Source organism: Leptodactylus fuscus, chromosome 2 (genome assembly GCF_031893055.1).
Source record: "Leptodactylus fuscus isolate aLepFus1 chromosome 2, aLepFus1.hap2, whole genome shotgun sequence".
NCBI lineage: Eukaryota > Metazoa > Chordata > Amphibia > Anura > Leptodactylidae > Leptodactylus > Leptodactylus fuscus.
Window position 1 is genome coordinate 57,945,054 of NC_134266.1, and position 13,856 is coordinate 57,958,909.

Below are 13,856 nucleotides of genomic sequence, written 5' to 3' on the forward strand. Positions count from 1 at the left end.
TAAACTACTACCCAGGCCAACAAATGTAAGAGACCCTGGGGTCAATATTTCTCTAGTGATGTGTCCTGGCATGCTCCGAACCTTCCGAGGAGTTTTACTCCAGCCAGCTGTTTAGAAAGACACATACACCCAAGTGAAGAGCAATTTATATTTCTCTTTATGCATTGACTTCAGGTTTGCGTGAATTGGGTCAGAAGTGGTTCGCTCTTACAGTGTAGTGTGTAAAGAATATTTAGCAATTTACAGAAAAATCACTGTGAACAGTCAGCTATTGGTCATCTCAGATCAAATACTGGTAGATACAAAACAGTAAGTCACTGTAGGGTAAAGCCAGGGCTACATGGTGCTACTCCAGTCATGCATCCAAAGATCATTGTGTTGCGACTCCTTCACTAATGTAAATTAATTGGAGTTGCATTGCGACCCTAAGGGTGCTACAAGTGCAACTTTTTGCAAAACAATTGATCATGTAGTCCTAGGGTTTGTCAACATGTTAGCAATGGTAGATAGGCCAAGCAATGCCAAAATCTTCAGTGTTGCCTAGCTTTTCATAAATCTTCAGAGCACTGCCTAAATTTTGCTTTATGTATAGGGTAGTGGTCGGTCCCTTCAGATTAAGCCCCCCTTGCACACGGCCGTATGAATTCTCAGTGTGCTGTCTGTATTTTTCCCAGATAGCACACTGACCCATGGGCCCGTGCACATGAACGTGAATTACATGATCAGATATGCAGACTAAACAGCCCGGGGTACAAAATATGGAACAGGTCCTATTCCTGTCCAATTTTGTGGCCCTGCTTCCATGGCTCCTATTCATTAAATGAAAGAGGCCACAGAAACACTGCCGGTGAACGGGTGGCACATGGGTGACATCTGTGTGTTACCCACATGCCGCCCCAGCTTTACTCCTAACCTCCTTTTTTCTTCTCAGGACAGAAACCAGATTGTGAACCCTTAGGGTAAGTTCACACGTAGTTTTCTGGTCCGGAACCTGAGGCGGAGGCCACCTCAGGTTTCGGACTAAGAGCCAGGTACCCGCGATTGAAAATCGATGCACTGCACCAGCATCCAGCCACGCACTCTGCTCCGGATTAGATCCAATGAATGAATGAGCACCTTGCTTCTTTTTATCCCGTTAATTGCATGGATTCACAAGTGTTATGAATCTATGGTCACATACTATATTACACTGTTCTTATCTCAGTTTCTGAGAAAGCCAGGGCTGTTATCTCTTGTGTAAACACATGCTAACCCTCAGTGTACATGCATTAGCATATTATCTGATCTGGTTCAGGCAATGCAGATAAACTGAGGTGGGCAAACCCCTATAATCCAAATTGGCAGTTTCTCAATTTTAAACATGAAAAAGAAAATCTAAATCTAAAACAACAAGAGCTATGGAGACAGGAGTCACAGAGTTCTCCTCAAGCAGAGATGAGGGGAATCATCGACGCCAACAACACATTCATTATGTGGCGTTCCAGTGAGCTGCTGAGATGCCGGAAAAATTACAGGCACAGTGCGAAGAACAACTTCAGTGCCAGGGCAACTTGAGAGCTGCTGAAACGCCGGAGCAGGCGGATCATCAATGACCACAACACGCTGATTATATGGTGTTATATGGTGTATGGTATCCACAGCTGGTGGATCATCAACATCAACAACACGCTCATTATATGGCGTCCCAGCGAGCTGCTGAGATGCCGGAACAATCACAGGCATGGCATGAAGTACAAGTTCAGCAGCAGGACAGCTTAAGTGCTGCCAAAACGCTGGATCAGGCAAACTATCAACGGGAGCAATTTCCTGAATACTCTCATTATATGGCATCCCAGCGAGCTGCTGAGATGCCGGAACAATCACGGGCATGGTGCAAGGAACAACTTCAGTGCCAGGCCAACTTGAGAGCTGCCAAAACGCCAGAGCAGGCGAATCCTCAATGCCAACAACATGCTCATTATATGGCGTCCCAGTGAGCTGCTGACATGCCAGAACAATCACAGGCAGAGTGCAGGATACAAGTTCAGCAGCAGGACAGCTTGAGAGCTGCCGAAACGCCGGAGCACGCAAACCATCGACAGCAGAAATTTGCTAAATTTAGGTGGATCATACACGCCAACAACCCGCAGACGAAGTCGCGGGCAGAGGCTAGTCACTTATAAAACAGGATGCATTCACACACAGCAGATTTATTGTAAAATGTTCTGCAACTGTCCTGTTTATCTGAATGAATTTTGCAGAAATCCACACATGCCATAGGAACCACACCCATCACATGTATAGGATAGATTTCAAGACATTTTTGCAGTGGATCTGCAGCAGACGAACATCACATGAAAGGACAAGGATTTGGGTAAACAAAAAAAAAGCTGTCCCTCCAATAAAAAAAAAGTACATAAGGGAGGTGTGATATCATGGAGGCTTATTATAGGTGGCGTCTCGCTATTTTATGTACCACATTTATTAGCATTATTTTCATCATCCTCAGCTAGGGCCATTTACTTGTGACAATTTGTGTTCGTTTTCTCCACCAATAAACAATACTTTGATTTAATTATTTTGTGCATTTTTAGCACCTAAATCTTATAATGAATGATTTACGTAATTGGCAAAGATAATTGGTATTGATTTAAGCGATCGCTTATTTATATAAGTCATCACTGGTATTACTGAAGTGATTATTGGTATTGATATAAACAATCACTGGTAATGATATAAATGATCACTGGTATTAGCGATCACTGGTATTGATATAAGTAATTATGGGTATTAATATGAATAATCACTGGTATTGATATAAGCGATTATTGGTATTACTATAAACGATCGCTGGCACTGATATAAGCGATCACTGGTATTACTGTAAGCGATTATTTGTATTGATGTAAGTGATCACTGGTATAGATATGAGTGATCATTGGTATTGATATACACAATTATGGGTATTAATATAAATGATCATTGGTATTGATATAAGCGATTATTGGTATGACTATAAGCGATCACTGACACTGATATAAGCGATTATTGGTATTGATATAAGCGATCACTGGTATAGATATGAGTGATCATTGGTATTGATATAAGCAATTATGGGTATTAATACAAATGATCACTGGTATTGATGTAAGCTATTATTGGTATTACTATAAGCGATCGCTGTCACTGATATACGCCATCATTGGTATTGATATAAGCGATCGCTGGCACTGATATAAGTGATTATTGGTATTACTATAAGCGATCGCTGGCACTGATATAAGCAATCACTGGTATTAATATAAATGATCACTGGTACAGATATGAGTGATCATTGGTATTATTATAAGTGATCGCTGGCACTGATATAAGCAATCATTGGTATTGATATAAGCGATCACTGGTATAGATATAAGTAATTATGTGTATTAATATAAATGATCACTGATATTGATATAAGCAATCATTGGTATTACTATAAGCGATCGCTGGCACTGATATATGCCATCATTGGTATTGATATAAACCATCATTGATATTGATATAAGCAATCACTGCTACTGATATAAACCATCATTGGTATCCGTGGCGATTATTGATAACTCTTTTATCGCCATCAATGTTACTCCAAGTTGTAGGTGTAGGAGCCCAGTGAGGGGTTACAAGTGTGTGTGGACATGATGCTGTAGCACTAGCCCCTGCTAATCCCCCCTAATCCCAGGCTGAATGCCCTGGTGCTCGCCCTAATCCCAGTGGTGTGTGATGAGCAGACATGTCGTCCTCCTCCCCCCGCAGCCACAATGGGCGGCTATTCTTATTCTAATGCTGGGGACACATATGCTGGCGCTCCGGCCGGGCTTGGGGGGGCTGCTCTATCCCACAATCCTCTCCATCCCGCGCCCCTCCTCTCCGGGGGCAGTCTCGGCCTCTCCCCCCAGCTCACTCTCAGCAGCAGCAGCGGCAGGAAGAGAGTTGTCCGCCTGATGGCAGGCTGTGTGACTGGAGCACTTCTGGCTGGATGAAGGCAGTGCCAGGCTCCCTCCTCATCCCTCCTGCTGCTGCCTGTGTAGGATCGATCCTCCAGTAGTGTGGCGGCCTCTCCTCCCTCTCTGCAGCACTCCCCGTGTTACTGCCTCAGCACCATCTGCCCATTGCCTGCCACAGTTTGATGCTCTGTCTGCATCCCCCCCATCACTTGTGACTACTTCACCCTTACTTCTGTGCCCCCTCCCCTGTGCTCTGCCCCCTCCCTCCTCAGGGTGACAATGTTGCTGCTCCCAGCATTGTGATAACTCCTAAACTGCATTTTGGGCACTGGAGGTGGAGCTTGTACCCAGCAGCAGCAGCAGCAGCAACAAGGGGGTCTACAAGTGGCCTGCAAGGGATCTCATTGGAAAGATGGACGCAAGCAAAATGGTGAGTGTGATCCAAAAACTGCATCCTGAAGGGGTCTGTGCACACAGTGGGCTGGCAGGGGCACATGAAGTGCAGCAACTTTCTAACATGGGCTGTGCAGACATGCAGTGCACCACAGTGAGCAGGAGGGGGCAGGGATGGCGTCCAGACAGATGGGGTCCCTATAGAAGAACCTATGTAAACAAATGCTCTGTCCAGCACTAGCCTAGAAAGTTACACAACCACACGCGTCCTGCTATCTGACATTAGAGACCCCCTATTCTGCACCTACCTGATGCTGGCTGGACCCCCAGGACTGAAGGTGACGGGTTTATTCATGAGATGGCAGAGTAAAGCTATTACTGTATACAATGAGAATTTCGTATATTAGGATTATCACTATTTAGTTTTTGTCTTTTACTTTGTTGCGTGACTAGTCCGGATTGTCTCACAAATATTGCAGTGTGTAAATTCTTACATTTTGTTATAGATTTTGTTTTATCTGTTGGCGTTTATAGATTGGGGAACCATCATCACCTCTGCGACGCTTTTCTGACATAAATATATGATAATGTGCACCTTTGGCGCCAAAGATATAACGCATCCTCCATTCTGCGTTCCGTGAATGTGCCTGGTGTGGGACGGAGAATGAGGTGGGCCATGGTGGGGACATCTCAACCCGACATATCTATTATAACTCATGCCATTTTTCTAGTGTGAGTTATAAAGGAAATCTATGCCGGTTCCTGACTGGTGTCGATTTTCATTCTGCCGCACATGTATGCGCCTGATTTATTATGAGATCCGCGCTTGCTAAATCAGGTGTGCCATAAACCTGTCAAGTACATAAGACTGGTGTATGAGACACCAGGCCTAACAAATCTGCCGCATTCTGTGCGTTCTTTACTACCTTTCTGGCAGCGTGCTAGTTTTCTGCACCCCTAACCAAAGCAAAAGTCTGACAAACTCATCTCAAGTCAGCGCCTGTGTTCTTCATCTTCACACTTCTGATCAGATCCTCCATCAGAGGTTCACTTACGGTTTCTGTCGCTTTGGACGGAAAATATAATACATCTTGTAGTGTTGAAAATGACAAAAGCTCTGACTGATCCCATTATTACCATCTGAGATGACAGTCCTCATCTACGGTATATGTCGTAACCGGAGGTCTCTGTGCTATATTGTTTCCATGTATATCACATAAAAGTGAATGAGAGTTGCAGCAATAGTGCTGCACTGCCGACTTGGCTGCTTCCATAATCCCACCCACGGCATAAACACGAGAATGACCCTTTAAAAGGATTAGGTCATCAGTATGTGATCGCTGGGGCTCTTGCACCTGGAGCCTGCACAGATCAGCCGTTCCAGCAGCCTCCAGGTGCTAGACACTGGTAAAGAGTGAATAAGGCTGTTGCGCCGCTCTCATTACTTGAATACAAGCAGCCTAGGCATGCTTCCCTTCCACTGCACCCGCTGATCTGTACAGGGCCTGGGTGTCAGACCCCCACAAATTATAAATTGATGACTGATCATCAGTATGAAAACCTCTTTAATGGCAACCTACGTCTGAGATGGCAATACCTCATGAACCGATGAATGACAGATCTCTCACACCATCATAACCTGCTCTAAGCAAAAAGACAAGTGTGAACAGAGCCTAAAGTACAGATAGTGATAGTATGATGTGTATTCTATTCATGATGGCAGACAAAGATCTTTTACTGTTCCTATTGTAGCGAAACTCAATAAGTGCCAATTGCATCTTTTGTCGTGACTACAAGTAAATTTACCTTAAATGCGACAATTGTGGGGATAATGACTGAGAATAATTGTCAAGCATTTCCAAAACAGTAGCATTGTTACCGTTGGCGCTACGTGCTTTGCTTCTGCCACTAAGTCACAATCAGATCGACAGTTATCTAAAAAAGTGTAACAGCCGGGAGTCACGTATCAGAACGCGCATCTCCGTAGTGTCATTATTATCTTGTCATAGAGTTTACTAAGGGTGATGAAACTAAAATACGTTTAAAGGGGAAGTATCACCAGCACACACCCTTTACTTATGGCATATTAGGGCATTTTAACATCACAGAGGGAAATTGGAAGCCACCTGTCCTTGACTGTAACATTCCCTGGGGATAGCGGCTGTTAAAGAGGGGCTTCAGTTCATTTTATAACCCATTTGGAGGCTAAAAGTAACAAGGGCTTAGGGCTGGTTCGGTATTCCGTTCAGGGATTCCACTTGGAGACCCTCCGAACGGAATACCGAACACATTGACAAGCAGTGAGCAATGAAAGCACATGGACCCCATAGACTATAATGGGGTCTGTGTGTTTTCCGAGCAGTGTCTGCACGAATCATGCGGAGAGGAAAGTACCGTAGTTTATGAAATATTTTTCTCTCCCCATGATCGGTGCGGACACCGCATGGAACATGAAAAAAGTTACTAACTTTGGCTTTAAAATAAAATGAATTATTTTTCATAACATTATACAATTCTGAATATTGTATAATTAATTTGATTCTGAGTTTTTTTTACTTTCATAAGGAGCTTTACTGCTTCTAACTGAGCATGTGTATCAGCCATTGTGGAGCTGAGCATTATAGGTTTGGTCTGGTAGCAGTCTGTGACTGTTTCCCCATAGGAAGTAAAATACACGCTCACACAAGATGAGTCAGGGGCTATAGATGCCAGAGAAGTCTAAAAGCTTCCTAGAAATTTTAACATTCCTTCTATGGCCACTACTAGGTTTGGCTACTATTCATTGAATGAAAGGAGTCGCGGAAGCACAGCCAGTGCACGGGCGGCACATGGATGATATCATTCACAGCGGCCAGTTAGCACATGGTCATGCTGGAGATTCAACACTGACACCCCTGTCAATTAACTGTTCTCAGCAGCTCTTAAGCAGAGAATGGAGCAGGAAGCAGACAGCGCTGTTCTTTGTGTAGTGGTTAAATCAAGTCACTGCAGCTTAGCTCCCATTCATGAGTTTCAGCTGACCTGGCCACTATGCAGAAAACACAGCTGTCTGCTTCCTGATCCATTCTCTGTGTATCAGCTCCTGACAACAGCTGATCAATGTGTTTACTGGGTGTCAGACAATATCTGATCTGTTGGCCTTTCTTTAGGATTGGTCATCAATATTTTTAGCTGGAAAATCCCCAAACTTGGCACATCTTTGCCTTCTCCTGCAACAGAAATAGATGGTAGATTTGCACTAAAATTGATGGCCACGGCCCATGCATAATGAGTACTGATATAGCAAGTCAATTGGTGCTATGATAAAAGGCCTTTATATGGCCTGATGCAAACTTTGGGGTGGGAGAGTCATTGTATTAACCCCTAAGCATTCTGCATATTGTCGTGACATCCCTATGGACATGTGCTGCTGATCCTGATGATTTGTGGGCCCACATATAATATATCATTAGCCGACAAAGGCCGTCTTATTTGTCATCTGATTGTCGCCATGTTTACGTGGGCCAATGATTGGGAATGAGCGTTGTTCTGAATGCTTGTTCAGCCAGTTATCGGACCCTGTAAAAGAGCACGGTTGGTTCATTGAGCATCATCCTCTGCATATTTGTACTGCGTGTTTTAGTAAAGGATTTATCTGAGGGTACAGACGGGGTGTTTTCTGTATGGATCAATAGAAATGAAAGTTGCTCTTTTGATCCTTATAAGGACACATTTAGGAAATGTTTCAGAATACAGTCACCAGCATTCTAGAATTCACAGAACATGAGACTTTGTGGGATTTTATAAATTCTTATTTGTGAAGTAGTTGGTATTTCCTGATATAAAAGTCTGCTATTATGTTTTCTGGTGCCAGAGGACTTGTAAGAACAGAACTCACGCCATTCATTTGTCTCATAAAGACAGCCCCTGTCTATACTCCCTATGGAAATCATATAGAGGGGTCACTCCTCTATGAGAAGAAAGAAGGGAGCTCTAGTATAGTGGAGCCATCATCCCTGTATTGCATTGTACAGTTGGCCATTTATTTAGATGTCCAGCATGAAGTCCTACACTACAGATACTGCAAGGGAAATGGACATATAGACACAGCCTTTCCTGGCTACAAGAGCTGCTGGCGGAGGGTTAAGACCCTTGTGATCAGACACATTATCGTTAACTACCGTTCCTAGGATTGACTGGTAATTATTCACTATGGGGACCTAAAATCATTATGTGTAAGGGAGCGTTCACACTACTGTCATTGTCCGACAGCTAATGTCAGATGATAATGTCCATGCAAAATCTTGTGCTGACATTAGCATCGGACACTAGCTGTGTCCGTTACATTTTGCATTGATTCAAAAGGACATCGGGTGTGTTCTTTTACTGTCCGTGGGTGTCCTTAACTGTCCGTTCACAAAGATGTCCGATTTTTCGAGCGGACAGCAAAAACCTACATGTAGTGTGAACGCTCCCTTACTAGAGTGAATAGGCCAACAAATGTAAAGTGTACGGGGAAGAACAATTCACCATACTCACATGGTGTATGATCGATCGAGCATTTATCTGGAACAAACATTCCTAACAACATAGGTTCCCTTCAAACAACATAGGTTCCCAATGGTTGCCCCCTCTGTTGGCCGCAGAGCCAACGAGTAGCTTGATCTGTGGAGATAAACTGACCACCACATTAGATCTGATTCCTGTATGGCTGTATGTGAGAAGCAACACTATTGATGGAACAATAGTCACAAGTGTAAATAGAGAAAGGACTTATATTATAAACTTCACATCTTACAGGTATACTTTACGTAGGCAACAGGACCACCTAATAATAAGAAAACCTCCGATTTCCCTTCTCCTGTATGACAGTTTATAACTATGCTGCATAAGCTTTTTCCAGTTTCTACAGACTTCTGTGGAGGGAGCCCTGCGAATATGCTGCTACCTCTCCATCCATTCTTCTTGCGGCATGTGTCCTGCTTGATGAGGATGAAAATGGGAATATTTCTAGTGTCTGAAGCAAGATTGCCCTTTTACATCTCTGAGGTTTGTTAAGGCTCTGTTCACATAAGCCATATTACAATAGATACTGCTGGACCCGAGCAGAGCCCATTAAATGTCAATGGGGTCTGTTTCATTTTGTCACAGATATACAGGGCTGTGGAGTCAAAACGCCAAACCACCAACTCTGACTCTATTCTTCAACAGCCCAACTCTTATGCTGAGTTCACACAGAGTTTTTTGGACCGGATTTTGACGCGGAATCCGCCTCCAAAAAACGCCTCCCGCGGCTACCCGCGATTGGATGCAGATGCAGTCGGTGCAGTCGCGGCATTCCGCTCCGGATTAGGCCCAAATTAACGGACCTAGTCGGGAGGGAGTCTCACGCTGCGGCTAATTCACCCGCGGAATCCACGGCAATATAGGGCAGCTTGCTTCAAAGTCAATGGGAGGTGTTTTTTGGAGGCGGATTCTGCATCAAAATCTGGTCCAAAAAACTCAGTATTACTCCTGCGCTGATTTCTTGGTCAGTTGTAAAACAGCAAAAGTTCATATCATTCAGGCTAAGGCCCCACTGGGTGGCTTTAGCGCTGCTGGAAGAACTGTGGCTTGAACACATCGCGGTTCTTCCCACAGCGCTTTCAACAGAAAGTTCACAGAGTTTTCCTCTGCAGATTTTCTATTACAATTATATCTGTGGGAAAGCCACCGGCGTTTCCGTAGATATAATTGACATGCTGCGATTTTCAAAACCACAACAGTTTTGGAAATTGCAGTGTGTCTGTGCTGTGAATTTTTTCGCAAAGTGGGCATGGGATTTGCATGAATCCCATCCACTTTGCAAGTACTGTAAAACGCTGCAATTTTTACCAAATCGGCCAAATCGCGGCGTTTCTGGCCAGTGGGGCCCTGGCCTCAGTAGGACCATTCACCATTTCTGCCATGTCCAACTCTTTGCCTTTAATTTTGCTGTGGTTTTTTTAGCTAAAGTCATAAGTGGATTTAACAGAAGGGAAATATTTAAGAACTGACTTTGGCTCAAAAAAACTGCAGCAGAATCTGCAACAGAAAATGCAGCATTTTGCAACGTGGGGCCTCAGCCTAAAAGAGCATTTAAAAAACTACAAGCGGTTAGGCCACGTTTTGCAGTTACATTTTTAAGCAAAAAATGTGAAACAAAAAGTCTGAATCATGGGCAAAGCCATGTCGGAAAGCTGACCCTCAGGTTCTTCATGTGGAAAATATAGAGCGGATTTTAAATTGTGTGAACATAGCCTAATATATGCTATTGGATGGCTGGTAAAATGTTCAAACACTATCAAGTAGCAAATAAACAGGTGGCAGACATGTGAGGGTGTTTGTTTGTAAAGGACGTGGGTAGCAGGAAGGCTAGGATTACAATTAATACACATTAGGAGACAGGAGAGAAAAGGCTGCACAGAGCTGCTCACTCTGTGGACTGAGGGTGGAAAGGGCCATTGTGTCTGTGATATGTAGCCCATCGCTTCTCGGCCTTATGGCTAAGATCAAGTGTAGTATCTGTTCTTATCAGAAGTAGCTAGTAGGCGAAACTGCTGGTGAGCCGGGACCGCGTCCAGTCACAGCAGGAGTAGGCCGAAAACTATGGAGATCTGAACGGAGAACCACTTGAGGCGTTGTCGATGGGGGACGTGGCTAGTACGCCGGCTCCGCCAGTGGAGGTGATGGCACCACTGCAGGGGGCTGGCAGAAGACCACAGACGCTGTCGACACGACCACCAAGGGGGACAGGACGCTCCCTTGGGGATCTTAGCTGGAGGTCGGTGAAGCGCTCGAAGGTCTCTGGTGTCGTGCCCTGGGGGTTGAGTGGCCCCCAGGGTGCCTTAAGTCACTGGGCGTGGGAAACCCACTGATTTAGGCACTATTGCTATGGCACTAGATCACACCTCTTGAGCACCCCACTCTTTAATGCCTGGTTTACCAGCATTGGAGTAATTTTTATAGATCCGGCGGTAAACCAGGCTCTGAAAGGGCACTTTACCACTTATTAAGTGTTTTTCCACGTTTTTTATTTTTCACTCTGTCACCTTTTTGTGTGTCGACGAAGGGATGCTGTACCCTTTTGGGACGCTTCCTGACGGTGTCTGGGGATGAGGCCTGTAATGGGTCTCTCCCCTCTTTCAGCTGACCTGTCCTGGGGAACCAGGGCAGGCGCAGACTTCTTGCCTGAGCCAAGGAGTATCTCTGGTGGTGGCAGCCCGGAGAGAAACTTGGCGACTGGTAATCCTGAGTACCCTTGGTGGTGGCAGCCCGAGGGGAAAACGGATGTGTTGGGTAGGGCCATCCTGCTCCGGCAGATGGCCCTTTCGGATACTCGACCCCACTCGGTCACCTTTTGGTCCTTGTGGGGAAGAGTTTGAGTCAGGAACCTCTCTCCCCTTTAGGAGAAGGGTGCGTTTTTTGGCAAGCATCCTGGGCACGTTTTTTTTTAGTGTGGCACCCACACTTTTTTCGTGCACTTGGTGTTTTTGATTTGGCACAGATGGAGACCTTCAAAAAAAAAAAAAAAAAATGTAGCCCATGACGTTCGGGGAGTGAACAGAGACCAATTTTGGCTACCATATTTTGTTTCAGATCAAATCAGGTTCAAAGTTTAAGAAACATTTTACTCCTAAGGCTGCATGCACATTTGATATCAAGGTACCTATTAAAAAAAACCAAAAAAAAAAACCCTGGGACCACACATGGGACTGTGAAAATCACGGTCATATATACGACCCATAGAAAAGAATGGGTCAGTGTGCTATCCGTGAAATACACGGACAGCACACTTAAGGGCCCGTTCACACGAAGTAAACGCGCGTGTATTTTGGCAAAATACACGTGTAAAAAATAGACATGTAAAAATAAGACTCCCATTGACTTGAGTGGCATTTTACACGTGTATTTTTATGTGTATTTTGACGTTTTTATTTTTACACATCTAAAAAAATGTAATTGAAGTCAATGGGAGTCTTATTTTTACATGTGTATTTTTTACACGTGTATTTTGCGTTTACTCCGTGTGAACGGGCCCTTACCCACACCACAGTCGTCTGCAAGGGGCCTTAGCCTGAGCTGTTTATATCTCAGTTATATCCAGGCTTTGAAGCTGGTTGGCCAAACCATGACTCCTCTACTTTTCCTCCTGACTCAGACTCCTACTCTTGCTCCGACTCTGACTACGTCATAAATAGCACGATAGCCATGGCCAGGCAGAAGCTGTAAAGCTGTAAACTGTTCCTGCCAGTTGTGTATTCCTTTTACATATTGGACCTGTTCTCTCTCAGCCATGCGTAGCGTGTTTGGATGCATCTATACATATTCTAATGTCTACCTAATTTTACTTTTGCGTATGTAAGAACCAGGATATAGTAACAGACATGAGCTAAGAACTAAATATTCAGGAGCTGTTGACTCAGAATGCACGCCTTGCAGCCATTTCTAAGCACTTTACACAACAAAACCCCGATCTTGCAGATTTCTTTGTATTGAGTTTTAGTTGGTGATTTCTTTATTGTTAGTTTATTTAGGGCTGTGGAGCCAAAGTTGTAGTTGTAGTCAGAGACAGAGTCGCCTATTTGAGGGCCTATTTGGTGTAGAGTCGGAGTTGGAAAAGTAAAATGATTAATAATGTATAATTAGATACATAGTTTATTATATTTTTACTTCTATGGGAATCAATCATTGGCTTTTTATTGAATTAGAAGATCTTTACTGCTTCTGACTGACCATGGCTGAAAGAGTTTGGCCTACTGAATCCACAGCCTTGGGGCCCCTTCACACGGCGTAAGCACTCGGCTCATTCCGAGCCGTACACGCGAGCGCTTCTAAACACTTCCCATTCACTTCAATGGGAGCGCACGTAAAGCCGGCTTTACGCGCGCTCCCATTGAAGTGAATGGGAAGTGTTTAGAAGCGCTCGCGTGTACGGCTCGGAATGAGCCGAGCGCTTACGCCGTGTGAAGGGGCCCTTCATGTTATCCACACCTCGTGTTGTATTCTGGTACACTTTCTTGTTTGTCTGTACTTTATGGTTAGTAAGCGGCTGTGCTGAGTCTTATCTATATTTCGCAAAATACTATAGGTTTTTCAGGGCAGCCATGAATGAAGAGGCCTGTGACTAGTACAGGTTCACAAATGTAAATCACATAGCCTGTATACTGTCCTTGCATGTGGACCCTCTGTTTTCCCTTTTCCTCTGCATTTTTAAAGTGGAAGGGGGAAAAGAATCCTAAGGGTAAGTTCAGACAGAGTTTTTTGGTCCAGAACCTGAGGCGGAGGTGGCATGTTACTGCTCACGGAAAAAAGAAGCGAGCTGCCCTTTCTTCCAGCGAATTCCACGGCTGATTCAGCCCAGGCGTCCGCCTTGTGACAGCACTCTCCGGACTAGGCCCATTGATTTGGGCCTACTCCAGAGCGGAAAGCTGCAACTGTCAGAAGCCGCAACAGTCATTTTGGTCCTATTCTGACGTGGCTTCCCGCATCAAAATCAGG

General features: G+C 44.5%; 1 protein-coding gene and 1 pseudogene across 1 annotated transcript in view; both read left to right on the top strand.

The window, feature by feature from the left end:
• The first annotated feature begins 3,940 nt into the window (after positions 1–3,940).
• The window catches only part of HIP1 (huntingtin interacting protein 1), an 85,668-nt gene continuing 75,752 nt past the window's right edge, over positions 3,941–13,856 (top strand). The window contains exon 1 of the mRNA XM_075263823.1: positions 3,941–4,395. Coding sequence (XP_075119924.1) covers positions 4,378–4,395 — 18 coding nt within the window. The 5' untranslated portion in view covers positions 3,941–4,377. The remainder of the gene's footprint in view (positions 4,396–13,856) is intronic.
• On the top strand, positions 10,842–10,966 carry LOC142196426 (U2 spliceosomal RNA; annotated as a pseudogene).